This window comes from Pteropus vampyrus, unplaced genomic scaffold, assembly GCF_000151845.1.
Source record: "Pteropus vampyrus isolate Shadow unplaced genomic scaffold, Pvam_2.0 Scaffold8, whole genome shotgun sequence".
In the NCBI taxonomy this organism is placed as follows: domain Eukaryota; kingdom Metazoa; phylum Chordata; class Mammalia; order Chiroptera; family Pteropodidae; genus Pteropus; species Pteropus vampyrus.
The window spans coordinates 16,548,620-16,563,035 of record NW_011888789.1 but is presented as its reverse complement, the minus strand read 5'-3'; the positions used below and the strand labels follow the sequence as shown (position 1 = coordinate 16,563,035).

The 14,416-nt window shown below is 35.3% G+C and overlaps 1 protein-coding gene across 2 annotated transcripts in view; it reads right to left on the bottom strand.

The window, feature by feature from the left end:
• The window catches only part of PSD3 (pleckstrin and Sec7 domain containing 3), a 407,146-nt gene that overhangs the window by 117,981 nt on the left and 274,749 nt on the right, over positions 1 to 14,416 (bottom strand). For both annotated transcript variants that reach the window (XM_011373110.2, XM_011373102.2), the window contains exon 10: positions 423 to 466. In XM_011373110.2, coding sequence (XP_011371412.1) covers positions 423 to 466 — 44 coding nt within the window. The remainder of the gene's footprint in view (positions 1 to 422; positions 467 to 14,416) is intronic.

Sequence of the window (14,416 nt, the reverse complement as noted above, 5' to 3'; positions counted from 1 at the left end):
TCAATATCCTGGTATAATTGGTGGCACAGGAAATAGGATTGGAAAGCTTTGATCTACAATGACAAGAAGGAGAGATTAAAATAAATGAATGGTACCAAAAACGTTTGTATTAGAGTTTGAAATGTATGTAATTTTACCAGATTTTCTTTTAGAATGCTATTTTTAAAAATGATACATTAAAAAGACAATAAATGGCTACAGGCATAGCAACCAGATTAAAAGCAGAATAGGAGCATGCTGGGTACCAAGAAAAAGACACGGATACTTAGGTTTTATACAAAGTAGGTAAGATGCTGGTGAAAAATGAGAACTGTCCATGCATATTTAATCCTTCTCTAAGATCACTTCTAAGGTACAAAGAAAGACAGTAAGAAAAGAGCAATTAGTTTGTTTATTACAAAGCTGACATCCAGCGTACTTACACTGCCCATTCAAGCTTCTCATTCTTGATTGAGTTGTACAGAGCCTGTGAAGACAGAAAACAAGATGGAATTATTCTTTTTATTCTGTTCCACATTTTGAATTCAGACAATGATCAAAGCCAAAAGGGCTTGAGTAAGTCAGCAAGCAGCTCCCAAGCCCCTTATTGACCATTCTCTGCAAGGATGAGGAATGCAGTTGAGGTAAACAAGCACAGGGTAAGCAGTGTTTTGTGAAAGAGATTTTCACAAAGTAAAAACTGTCTTTTATAAATCAAACACACGATACTGTACTGCTTTCTACCACAGGAAAACATTACTGTAATATTTGTATCCTATTTAAAATAGGATATGATTAAAATTAGATCATGTACTCTATTTTTCTTATTCAAAATATGGTCTTGTAGTTTCACTAGTTTGGATATTGGAATACTCATACCTTTCTCATTAATAAAGCAAATATAACTATTTTCCTCACAACTTAATGAGCAAGATACATGGAAGGGGGACTAAAGTCAGATTATGAAAGATCACTTCAGAATAATGTCAGAGTTTCTATAGCAATGACTTAAGCAGCTTTAATCGGTCCAACTTTATGATTGTGCTTTACGGTTAGGATTATGCTGGCATGTGTGAGGTAGTAAGGGGGCAGGGAGAAAGCTTCTTTAGAGCCTCAGCAGCCATAATGACAAAGGCAGCATAAAACTGCTGATTTTCCCAGCTCTGGCATTACATATAAGCTCCTTGTAATTAAGTTGTTTCACTACGCCAATGATCCAAGAAAATGCTACTCTACATCCCTACTTTCTCAATTTTGAGTAAGATGTTATAAAAGAAAACAGAAATGCATCTCTAAGATACAAAACCACAACAGCAAATTATACTGAAGAAAAGGATAACTGGGTGCATGACATTAAAATGAAGTTGGAACATTTTTCTTCAAAGAAGGACTGGGATCTCTTAGACTCAGCAAAGATTTCATTTACTTCAAGATGGGAGAAGGCGGGTCAGATGCCATCCAACCCCCTCATCTTTCAACAGAGGAAATGGCAAGCTCAGAGTTTCCCAGGTCGCAGAGCAGAGGGAGAACTGCCTCGTATTCCCTTGTCTTTCACTATGTCAGTCCGAGTGTAGGCAACAGTCTACATGTGCATAAAAACAACCTTTTCAGTGAAAACACTTCCAAATTCAGTACAAATATATTTAGATTACAGATCTTATATTATTTAAGATTCCATTCATGTATCCTTAGCCAGTATCTTGACAGATTCTGTGAGAATTCTTCAGTGTGGCTATAGTAGTCAATTTAACTATTGGATAATTATGGGAGTTAATAAAAATTAGGACACATTTCATCATTATCAGGACACAGTAAAACGTGTCCTCAAACGCAAAAATGATAAAAGATGAAAGTAAAATAACAGGTAAATAAAGGCACAAAGATCATGCTGTAAAATGAATAAGCTTTTTTGAAGAACTCAAATATAGTCAAGAACTACAACCTATTATACAGCTAATGTCTCACGAGGCTGCACTTAGAGAAGCGCAGAGAGTTGATGTCTAGCTCAAGACTCGGGAGACTCTTGCTGGATAAATGCCTTTTAAATGGATTCTATTACTTGTATGAGCCATTTTGAACCCACAAGTAATAGCGGGCTGAGAAACTGCAATTGAAGAGACAAATCATTAAAGGTTCTTTATGTATCATCATACTCGATACTACCCGGAGTAATTTAACAATGTAGTAAAGATTTAAAAAAAAAAAAAAAATCTGGTCATAAAGGTAGACAGTTGAAAATGATATGTAAGTATCTAGATTTTTTTCTAATACATTCAATTCTGCCCTTCAACAAAGGTTTTCAATTTTCTTTCGCCCATGAGAATATTTTGCTTAGAGATACTGAGGTCCAAATTAGAAAATTCTTGTTATTCAATCAGCTGCATGTGGTACAACAAAAACCTATTATAAAGTGTCTTGTAAAATTCGACGAACTTGCTATATCGTAAGTCAAATCCTCTCCCCATGTATATAACAGACAAATCTAAAAGACAGATGTTATCCTTACCCTTTTTCAATCACAAAATTACAGAGATTTTCATGAATTTTTTTAGAGCTTTATTATGATCATTTTTCTAAAACAGAAAAATTTGCTTTGCAAATGCATCTAACACTCCTATACCGTCACTACAACTTCCTATCCTTTTATCTACTTAGCTTAGTTAAGAAGTGAATTCCCTTGATTTCTCTATCCTTAGCCCAAAAGCCATCACTTCCTCTCTTGTGCAAACTACACCCCCAAGCTCTAGCATCTCAACTGGTGTCGTTAATATCTTCAACTTCTTTGACCAATCCTACTCTGACTTCCCATATACTAGTAGTTAAAGTTTCTTTAGTTTCAAACGCAAATACCTAAACTTAACCATCTTAACAGTAAAGTGACCTAATAGTTTATGTAGCCAAATCATAAAAAGAGACAGGTGAAGCTGGTCTCAGGGACACAGGAATTTAAAACTCTCCCCGCTCTCCTTCAACAATTCTCCTCTTTCCACCCCAAACATCTCCACTCCTTCTCTTTACTACATAAGAAATGTGTCCACAACAAGCAACATCGATTCACATCTTTGTGTCTCTCCATAAGAGAAAACAAACAGTTCTTTCTCCCAGCTCCAGTTTGAAAAGGTTCCTGTTGGTGTGAGTTAGGTCACCTGTCCTCCCCATGGACGAATCCATGTGGTTGGGAGATGAGGTTCTTTGATTGGGCCCATCCCTGAAGCCAAAGCGGCTGGGGTATCTATTAAAGAGATGCTAGCATTGACCTAGCCACTAATGCAATCCTCCTGAGCCTCACAGCCACCTCCATTTGTATGTGGCTAATTCAGCAATAATAGAGAAAATTAAACAACAGCACAAAATAATGCCACTGCAGATTCGTCATCTCATACTGCAGCGGAGCCTTCATTCGTGAGCCTCCTTTAACTTTTTGCCATCTTCCCTAAAACGCATCTTCACTGGCATCTATTCTTTCTTCCTTTTTGATGGTGAGAGGAGTACCCCTTCTCTGCAAGGCTAAGTGTCTAACATTGGTCTTGATACCTTCCTCTTCTGTGGTAACATCTCCTCCTCTACTGGTTCTTTTCTATCAGCTTTCAAATATGTGCAAGTCTCTCCCAAGCCTGCTTCTGCAATTTAGTGACCACCCTTTGTTCCTCAGCCTCTCTTTTTTTAATCCAAGTTTCAGAGAGAACTTCGTGCAATATTTATCTCCACTAAATCTCTTCAATTCAGGCAATCCAACTTTCATCCCTGTTCCATCATTAAAACTGATCATGATAAACTCCTTCCTTGCTGTTAAATTCAAGGCCATTTTTTAGTGTTCCTGCATTTCTTCACCTTTCAGTAGCACAGAACACTCTCAAGTATGTTTTTCCTTATTTTCAGTGACACGATACAGTCTCCTGAATTGCCTCCTGTCTCCTTGGATAATCTTCTTCATTTCTCTTATCTTCTTCATCTTATCTCTTCAATGTGGATGAACCTGAAGGGTTTTATTTTCAATCTATGTGAACTTTTGTGAACTTCAGATTCACATGTCAGCTGCACTTGGATGTTCCCAAAGCAGCACACACTCAGTAAAGACCTAACTGAGAACGTATGCTCTCGATCTTAGTAAACTGTATAGGTATAAAGCATTTAATAGAGTCCAAGATGAGTAGTTTATGGTAACATAAAATATACTCAAGTAAGAATCCAAGAATTTTTCTATCAATTTTTCCATACTGTACCTGCCTACTAATGGCACAAGAACAAGCCTTTCAGTAATAATGGTTTCAGGACAAATTGTTAAAACTCTCAAGTTCCAATCAAGAAACAATAAAATGGAATTTCAGAGCTGAAAGGGGCCTAAGAGATCATGAAACAAATTCTTCCATAGATGAGGAAAATGTTAACTAACTTCTCTTAAGGTCCTGTAGCTGGTTTTCAAAAACTGTTTCAGAAATCACATTTTTTCCTTAGGAATCAAGAAACTACAGCCACCTAACTACATTCTTTTCTATCAACTAACTAAAACTAACTACATCTTCTCCTCCTAAAACCAAACTTTATAGCATTGTAAATGCATGACTTAAGTCAAGGCTCATGTGAAAAGCCTGTACCTCTTTTAGAATAGATTCAAATAATGCTGGTCACTGTAGTAGTCTGTTCTTAAAAGATGAGCTTTAAATTTGAGCCACTGCTGCTAGGACACATGCTTGAAATGCCTCTGTAGGTGAGGATGATGGGTTTGCTGTACTGATCCTATAATCTTGGCCCATTTATCACCAAAGGTATTTGCCATATGAATGGCTGAAAGTGGAGGTATACTCTACGGCTCAGGAAAATATTTTATCTCTAGCTATGAGGGGGTTGGTTATCTGACCTAACTCCAAGAGACCAAGGTTCGTGGGTAAACACTGTCATGAAAGGCTGCCATTTCTCTATGGCCATGAATTGGTAGTTGGGATAAGTGAATAAAGATACCAGGTCAACCTTAATGAACCATAGCAGCTCATATTAATGATAACCAGTTGTGGGAGGCTAAATAATGAACCCCAATAGATGTCCAGGTTCTTTTTATTTTTCTTTTTATTTTTTTTAAATTAAGTTTATTGGGGTAACATTGCTTAATTATATAATTTTCAGGTGTATATTATCATTTGACACCTGTATATTCTATTGTGTGTTTACCACCCAAAGTCCAGTTTCCTTCAGCTACCATATATTTGATCCCCTTTATTCACTTCACTCTCCTCCTAAACCCTATACTTGACTCCCTTTACCCTGTCTACCTTCCCCCTCCTCCCTTACCCCACTAGGAACCACTAGTCTATAGTCTTCTGGTAACCACTAGCCTATAGTCCATATCCATGAGTCTCTGTTTGTTTGTCCTGTTCATTTGTTGCTTTTAGATTTATATCCCACATATAAGTGATATCATGTGATTTTCAACTTTTTCTGTCTGGCTTATTTCGCTTAGCATGATTATCTCGAGGTCCATCCATGTTGTCACAAATGGCAGTATTTCATTTCTTCTTATGGCTGAGTAATAGTCCATTGTATATATGTACCACAGCTTCTTTACCCAATCATCTATCGTAGGACACTTCGGTTGCTTCCATGTCCCAGCCAATGTGAATAGTGCTGCTATGAACATCGGTGTGCAAATATCTTTTTGGATTTGGGTTTTCAAGTCTTTGGGGTAAATACCCAGTAGAAAGATTGCTGGATCATATGGTAGATCAATTCTTAAGTTTTTGAGAAACCATACTGTTTTTTCCATATTGGCTGTACCAATTTGCAGCCCCACCAGCAGTGTATAAGGGTTCCTTTTTCTCCGCATCCTCTCCAACATTTGTTATTACCTGTTCTGTTGATTATAGCTATTCTAACAGGTGTGAGATGGTATCTCATTGTGGTTTTGATTTGCATTTTCCTAATAGCTAGCGATGTTGAGCATCTTTTCATATATTTGTTGGCCATTTGTATGTCCTCTAGGGAGAAATGTCTGTTCAGGTCCTCTGCCCATTTATTGATTGGATCATTTTTGTTGTTGTTGTTGTTGTTGTTGAGTTGTATGAGTTCTTTGTATATATTGGATATTAGGTCCTTATTGGAGGTGTTGCTTGCAAATATATTTTCCCATTAGGATGGTTCTCTCTTTACCTTGTTGATGATATCTTTTGCTGAAGCTTTTTAGTTTGATGTAGTCTCATTCATTTATTTTAGCTTTCACTTCCTTTGTCTTTGAGGTCAAATGCATAAAATCCTCTTTAAGTCCAAGGTCCTTCAGTTTACTTCCTATGTTTTCTTCTATGCATCTCATTGTTTCAGGTCTTATATTTAGGTCCATTTTGAGTTAATTTTGGTGTGTGGTGACAGACCACAGTCCAGTTTCATTCTTTTGCAGGTGGCTTTCCAGTTTTCTCAGCACCATTTATTGAAGAGGCTATCCTTTCTCTACTGCATGTTTTTGGCTTCTTTGTTGAAAATTATTTGCCCATATATAAATATGGGTTTACTTCTGGACTCTCAATTATGTTACACTGGTCTGTGTGTCTCTTTTGCTGCCAATTCCGTGCCGTTTTGATTACTATCGCTTTGTAGTATAATTAGAAGTTGGGCAGTGTGATGCCTCCAGCCTCGTTCTTTTTTCTCAGAATGGCTTTGGCAGTTTGGGGTCTTTTATGCTTCCATACAAATCTGATTTTTTTGTTCTATTTCTTTAAAAAATGCCGATGGGATTTTGATGGGGATTGCATTATATCTGTATAATGCTTTAGGTAATACAGTCATTTTAACTATGTTGATTCTTCCGATCCCAGAACACGGAATATCTTTCCATTTCTTTGTATCTTCTTCGATTTCTTTTAATAGGGTCATATAGTTTTCATTATATAGGTCCTTCACATGTTTCATTAGATTTATTCCTAGGTATTTTATTCTTTTTGTTGCAATTGCAAAAGGAATTAATTTTCCTACTTCTTTTTCCTATTAGAGCATAGGAAAGCTATGGAATTCTGAATGTTGATTTTGTATCTGGAGACTTTACAGTATTTGCTTATTGTTTCTAGTAGTGTTCTTGTGGAGTCTTTATGGTTTTCTATATAGAGAATCATGTCATCTAGAAATAGTGACAGTTTGACTTCTTCATTTCCTATTTGGATACCTTTTCTCTTGTCTGATTGCACTCGCTAGGACCTCCAATGTTATATTGAATAACAGTGGCGATAGTGGACAGCCTTGCCTTGTTCCTGATCTTAGAGGGAAGGTTTTTAGTTTTTAACCATTAAGTATAACGTTGGCTGAGGGTTTGTCATAGACAGCCTTTATTATGTTAAAGTACTTTCCTTCTATACCGATTTTGTTAAGTGTTTTCATCACAAATGGATGTTGTATCTTGTTGAAGGCTTTTTCTACATCTATTGATATGATCATATGATTCTTATTTTTTAATTTGTTTATGTGGTGTATCACATTAATTGATTTGCGTATGCTGAAGCATCCCTGAGCCTCTAGGATGAAGCTCACTTGATTGTGGTGTATAATCTTTTTAATATGTTGCTGTATTCGGTTCACTAGTATCTTACTTAGGATTTTTGCACCTGTGTTCATGAGAGATATTGGTCTGCAGTTTTCTTTTTTTGTGTTATCTTTACCAGGTTTTGGTATCAGGGTAATATCGGCCTTATAAAATGAGTTGGGAAGTATTGCCTCCTCTTGGATTTTTTTGGAAGAGTTTAAGGAGATTAGGTATGAAATCTTCTTTGAATGTTTGATAGAATTCACCGGTAAAGCTATCTGGTCCTGGATTTTTACTTTTGGTAGGTTTTTGATGATTGTTTCAATTTCCATACTGTTGATCCATCTATTGAGATTTTCCATTTCTTCTTGATTCAGTCCAGGAAGGTTGTATTTTCTAATTACTGGTCCATTTCTTCTAGGTTATTAAATTTGGTGTTATATACTTTTTCATAGTATTTTGCATGATCCTTTGTAATTCTGCGATGTTAGTCATAATTTCCTCTCTTTCATCCCTGATTTTGTTTATTTGTGTCCTTTCTCTTTTTTCTTTAGTGAGTCTAGCCAAGGGTTTATTAATTTTATTAACATTCTCAAAGAACCAGCTCTTTGTTGCATTTATTTTTCCTATCATTTTTTTTTGTTTGTTTTCAATTTCATTTATTTTTGCTCTAATTTTGATTATTTCTTTTCTTCTACTGACTTCAGGCTTCATTTGTTCTTCCTTTTCTAGTTTTTTAAGATGAAGTGTTAGGTTATTTGGGCTCATTCTTGTTTTTGGAGATAGGCCTGTAATGATATGAACTTTCCTCTAATGACTGCTTTTGCTATATCTCAAAAGTTTTGATATGTTGTACTATCATTATCATTCGTTTATATGTATCTCTTGATCTCTCTTTTTATTTCTTCTCTGACAAAGTTATTCTTCAGTAGTATGTTGTTTAATCTCCATGTATTTGTGTTTCTTCCTGATGTCTTTCTGCAGTTGATCTCTAGTTTCAAAGCATTGTGATCAGAGAATATGGTGTTATGATTTCAACCCTCTTATATTTGTTGAGGCTATCTCTGTGTCTCAGTATGTGGTTGATTCTTGAGAATGTTCCATGTGCACTAGAGAAGAATGTATAAACAGATGTTTTGGGATGGAAGGCTCTGTAAATGTCAATTATGTCCAGTTGGTCTAATGTGTCATTTAAGGATGTTATTTCCTTATTGATTTTCTGTTTGGATGATCTATCCATATCTGGATGTACAGGTTCCTAATCCCTGGAACCTGTGAATATCTCTATATACAGCAAAAAGTTTGCAAACATGATTAAGTTAATGATCTTGAGATGGGGAGAGCATCCGGTCTGGGCGGTGTCTATATAAAAAGGTGGTGGAGAGAGAGTTAAGACAGAAGAGAAGGCAATGTGAAGATGAACACAGAAATTAGAGTGATTATAGATACAAGCCAAGGAATGCCAGCGACCGCCAGAAGTTGGAAGAGTCAGGGAATAGATTTTCTCCTAGATCCTCCAGAGGGAATGCAGCCCTGTCATCACCTTGATTTCAGACTTCTGGCTTCCCAGATGGTGAGAGAATATACTTCACTTGTTTTAAGTTGCCAAGTTTATGGTAATTTGTTACAGTAACCCTAGGAAACAAATATGCTAGAGTATAAATGGATGTCTGAACAAAAAATGATCATACCCACAAGTTGATTTTCAGAAATATTTCCAGAGTCAGCCCTTAGGTAAAATATAGTCTTTTACTATAGTGCTCTCAACTGAAGTTATGAGAGTACAACCAGAATTAGCCAAGGAACTTAAAAAATATTGATAATTGAGCTCCATTCCGGATCTACTGACTCATAGTTCTGGTGGAGGGATCTATACATGCTTATTTCCAAATGCTTCACCTTTGATATGAAATCTTGGTTAAAAATCACTGCTTTACAAGTTTACAATCTTTTCTCTAAGTGAAATTCCTGCAACAACCCAGGAGCTAGACAAAAAATACTTCTACTGAGACTAAACTGGACAGAATGGTTCTTCAAATTTGAAGTTCATTTTTAAGAATAAGAAAGCAAAATAAATGGCTTAAATTACAGAGATCCAGGTCTCTTGGTCTAAATTTACTTTTAAGTCTTTATTCCTCACTTTTGATTGCTTCTTGAGATGATAAAATGCAATTTTATTCAAGGCTTAGCACTATCGCTGAGAGCCCACAGATGGTTCTGAGGTTTTCTCCATTACCATGCATTGTGCAACCATGACTCCCTCTGCCTCCGGAAGCACATTTTGCAATCTATGAGATTCATGTATTTTAGTTCAATCATCGCTAAACTCCAATGATTTTTTTCATCCTGTGCTCCTCGAATCATTACAAAAAGTACAGAGGAAAACATAGCTTCTGATTTCCCTTTGTGAAATGGACAGTGACCATGATGAAATCATTACCCAGGGAGAATTATGACACCGTCAATACCATTGCTATCTTTTCAAGTGCAATGTTGCTCCATGCAGATATTCAGATCAAGCAGACTTTTAATAATTAAATACACACCACTCTGGAAGTGTTATCAGAGAAAGACGGAGATTGAAAAAGATATTGGTTAAAAATTGATGATAAAACTAGTTATAGCAAATGAGTTTCGAATTGGTTAGAAAAACTCAAAATATCTTAAAGCAATGATCCTCAACTTTTATTTTCTTCTCTATGACTTAAAATAATATTGAAAAACTGCATTACCTCTTCATCTAAAGAGATGCCCTAAAACCAATATTTATAATTGACTCTTCATTTGCCCCCTCCACCACTGCAGGCTTTTATACATGTGCAATGTATCAAAAAGGTTATGAATGAGAGCTAAGTTTTTCTTTTTAAGTGCCAGAAGGCAACTGTCAAGCAGAGGTGAAAAAGGATAAATAGCCTGAAGCTCTGACCACGAGAGTATTCATAGGTAGATCCATTTTAGGGAGAGGTACGCAGTAAGAGTTTCTGGAAAAGAATCCCTTTAAACTGTGTTCCCTACCCACTGGACAGTTTTCATGCACCCAAGTTTAAAGAAGGTATATTAAATACATTAAAAAACATATATTCATAAGCAACCTTGTAAACATTCAACTCTTTAGCTCTCATTCTGGGTGACAGAAGCATGCTTCTCAAAATAAGTAAGTATATTTTCTCCACATTTATAGTCATATCTGTTTTTTGGATCCAGCTGCCATGTAAACAGAGTCAAAATCTATGTCCTAGACAACTACCTTAAGCTTGTGTTGTGGTACACTTACAGACCCAGCCAGCAATGGCAGAAACAGCTAACCATTACGTGTCTGAATCCATTAAGTAAATGGGCCAGCACAAATCCATAATTAATTAGAAAGCCCTTATCTTACTGAAAAGGAGTCTGAAGTATAATTAGTATATATAATTCATTTCATAATAAACATTTCTGAATACATTCTATAGGCTAGAGTGGCATTATGTTAGGTGCAGGTGAATTTACTCTGCCTCAAGAGCCTCTCATGCAAGGATAACAAAATGTGTTGCTGACCCTGACGGAACTTTATCTAAGGGAGAATTAGTCAGCTAACAGAATCGCCTAATCTTTTACCTCCTATTTACAATGTGCAAGACACTTTCATACACAGTATCTAATATATGACATTATATTACATGTATTTAGAGAAAAATTAAGTAGAAAAGAAAACAGACCCAATTTCAGGATCTAAGAAGGGGGCATCTGACTGTCACTCATTAGTCCTTTAAAGACAAACTATTTCATTTGCCTGGTCTTTCTTTTTTATATATGCAATATGAGAAAGTTGCATTTATCTTTTTTTAGTCCTCTTCCGGATCTATTATTTTAGGATGCTACATGAAAAAAATCTCAGAAATCACCCAGTCAAATTCTCAAACTAGTTCTTTCCCTAGTTCCTGCTCCCTTTTCCTGTGTCCTCCATTAATTTTTTTTTTTTTTTTTTGCCATGGCTGATTAGTTGCGTCACTACCTGCCCTCAAATTCCAGGCAGGACTCTTATAAATAAATGAACACTTCAAAATTGCATATGAACAAGAATGAAAAAGGAAGAGAGGAAGAGAGTGAGGGAAGATGAGAGAGAGTAAGAGAGAGAAAATGAGAATGAGAGATTGATTGATTTAATTCTCTAAGGGGGAAGAGGGGCAAATGGGGCTGCCTGATTGCTTGTTGACAAATATATCTTTGTGAGCTAAAATAGGAATCACCATTCCTTTATTATGATCAAAGGAAAATAAATGCAAACAAAGATAATACTAAATAGGTACACCTCTCAAAAGATCTGATGAGCAACTCTGGAGGTACACTACAGCAACCGTGAAAGTGAATAAAAATATAACTGCTATTTATCTTTTGTACTAAACGCAATACCCTAAACTTTTACTAATGTATGTACATTTCATTCATTCATTTTGAAGGTAGGCTTGATCAATAAAGTGTCATGAGTATTTATACATAGCACATTCCTCCTAAAGTGCCTTTTCTATACATATGATTACCTTCCAAATGGCTGCTGTGTCTTAGGAAAAGTTACTTAAATATGCTAATACAATTAACATTATTGAAATGTAAGCAAAACTTTAAATACTAAATAGCCACTAAGAGCCTTTCTTTTTATTGAAGTATAACTGACATAAAACAGTATATTAATTTCAGGTGTATGACATAATAATTAGATATTTATATGAAGTTCCTTGTTGAGCAAAAATTTTTAGAAAAAACTTTTTCCCCTTATTAAAACTGGAAACATATCCTTTAACATAATAAAGGCCACATATGACAAGCTCATGGCTAACATCATACTCAACAGTGAAAAGCTGAGAGTTTTTCATCTAAGATCAGGAACAAGGCAAGGATGCCCCACCCTTGCCGCTTTTATTCAACATAGTATTGGAAGTCCTAGATAGGGCAATTAGGTAAGAAAAAGAAATAAGAGGCATCCAAATTGGAAAGGAAGAAGTAAAACTGTTACTATCTGCAGATGACAAATTATATATAAAAAAAACCCCTAAAGACTCCACCAAAAAAATAAAAGAATTCAGTGAAGCTGTAGATACAATATCAATATACAAAAATCTGTTGCATTTTATACACTAATAACAAACTATCGAAAAGAGAAATTAAGAAAACAATCCCACTTATAATTGCATCAAAAAAGAATAAAATACCTAGGAATAAAGTTAGCCAAGGAGGTGAAAGACCTGTACAATGAAAACTACAAGATATTAATGAAAGAAATTAAAGAAGATACAAATTAATGGAAAGATATGCCGCATTCATAGATTGAAAGAATTAATATTGTTAACATGTCTATACTACCTGAAGTAATCTACAGGTCAATGCAATCCCTACCAAAATTCCCAAGGCATTTTTCATAGAAATAAGACAATCCTAAAATTTGTATCAAACCACAAAAGACCCTGAATAGCCAAAGCAATCTTGAGAAAAAACAAAGCTGGAGGCATCATGTGCTCTGATTTCAAACTATATTATAAAGCTATAATAATAAAAAAAAGTATGGTATTGGATTAAAGCAGACACATAGATTGACGTAACAGAGTAGAGAGCCCAGAAATAAACCCATGCCTATACAGACAATTAATTTATGACAAAGGAGCCAAGAACATACAGTGGGGGAAAGGACAGTCTTATACCACACACAAAGATTAACTCAAAATGTATTAAAGACTTGAACATAGGACTTGAAACCATAAAATTCCTATAAGAAAATATAGGTGGTAAGTTCCTTCACATCAGTCTTGGTGATGATTTTGAATTTGAAACTAAAAGCGAACACAACGAAACAAAATAAACGACTGGGACTGCATTAAACTAAACTGCACAGCAAAAGAAACCATTGACTAAATGAAAAGGCAACCTACTTGAGAGCAAAAAAATAAAAAATAAAAAAAATAAAAAAATAAAAAAATGGGCGGAGGATCCGAATAGACATTTTTTGAAAAAGACATACAGATGGCCAACAGGTACATGAAAAAAGATGTACACCATTATCAGGGAAACGGAAATCAAAACCACAATGAGATATCACCTCACAACTGTTAGAATGGCTATTATCAAAAAGACAAGAAATAAATGCTGGTAAGAATGTGGAGAAAAGCAAATCCTTGTCTACTGTCAATGGGAATGTAAATTGTTGCAGTCACTATGGAAAACAGTATGGAGGTTCCTCAAAAAATTAAAACTAGAACTACTATATGACCCAACAAATCCACTTTTGGGTATGTATCCAAAGAAAATGAAAACACTAACTCTAAAAGCTATATGCACCCATGCTCATTGCAGCATTATTTACAATAGCCAAGATATGGAAGCAATCTAAGTGTCCATTGATAGATGAATGGATAAAGAAAGCGTGATACATTTGTGTGTATATATATATGTGTATATATTATATATCCACATACATAAACATGATGGAATATTATTCAGCCATAAAAATAGAATCTTGTCATTCACGACATGGATGTACCTGGAAGGCATAATGGTAAGTGAAATAAGTCAGGCAGAGAAAAACAAATACAGTATGATTTCACTTATATGTGAATCTAAAACAAACAAAAGTCAACAAAACAAAAACAGAACTCATGTTCAAAGATAGAGATTGGTGATTATCAGGGCGGTGGGGGATGGGAGAAATGGGTGAAGGGGGTTAAAAAAACAAACTTCCAGTTATAAAATAAATAAGTCCTGGAAATGTAATGTACAGCATGGTGACTACAGTTAATAATACTGTATTGCATATTTGAAAGTTGTTAAGAGAGTAGATCTTAAAATTCCTCATCACAAGAAAAACAATATTTTCAGTAACTATGTAAGGTAACAGATGTTAACTAGATTTATTGTGGTGATCATTTCACAATGTATATAAATATCAAATTATTATGTTGAATACCTAAC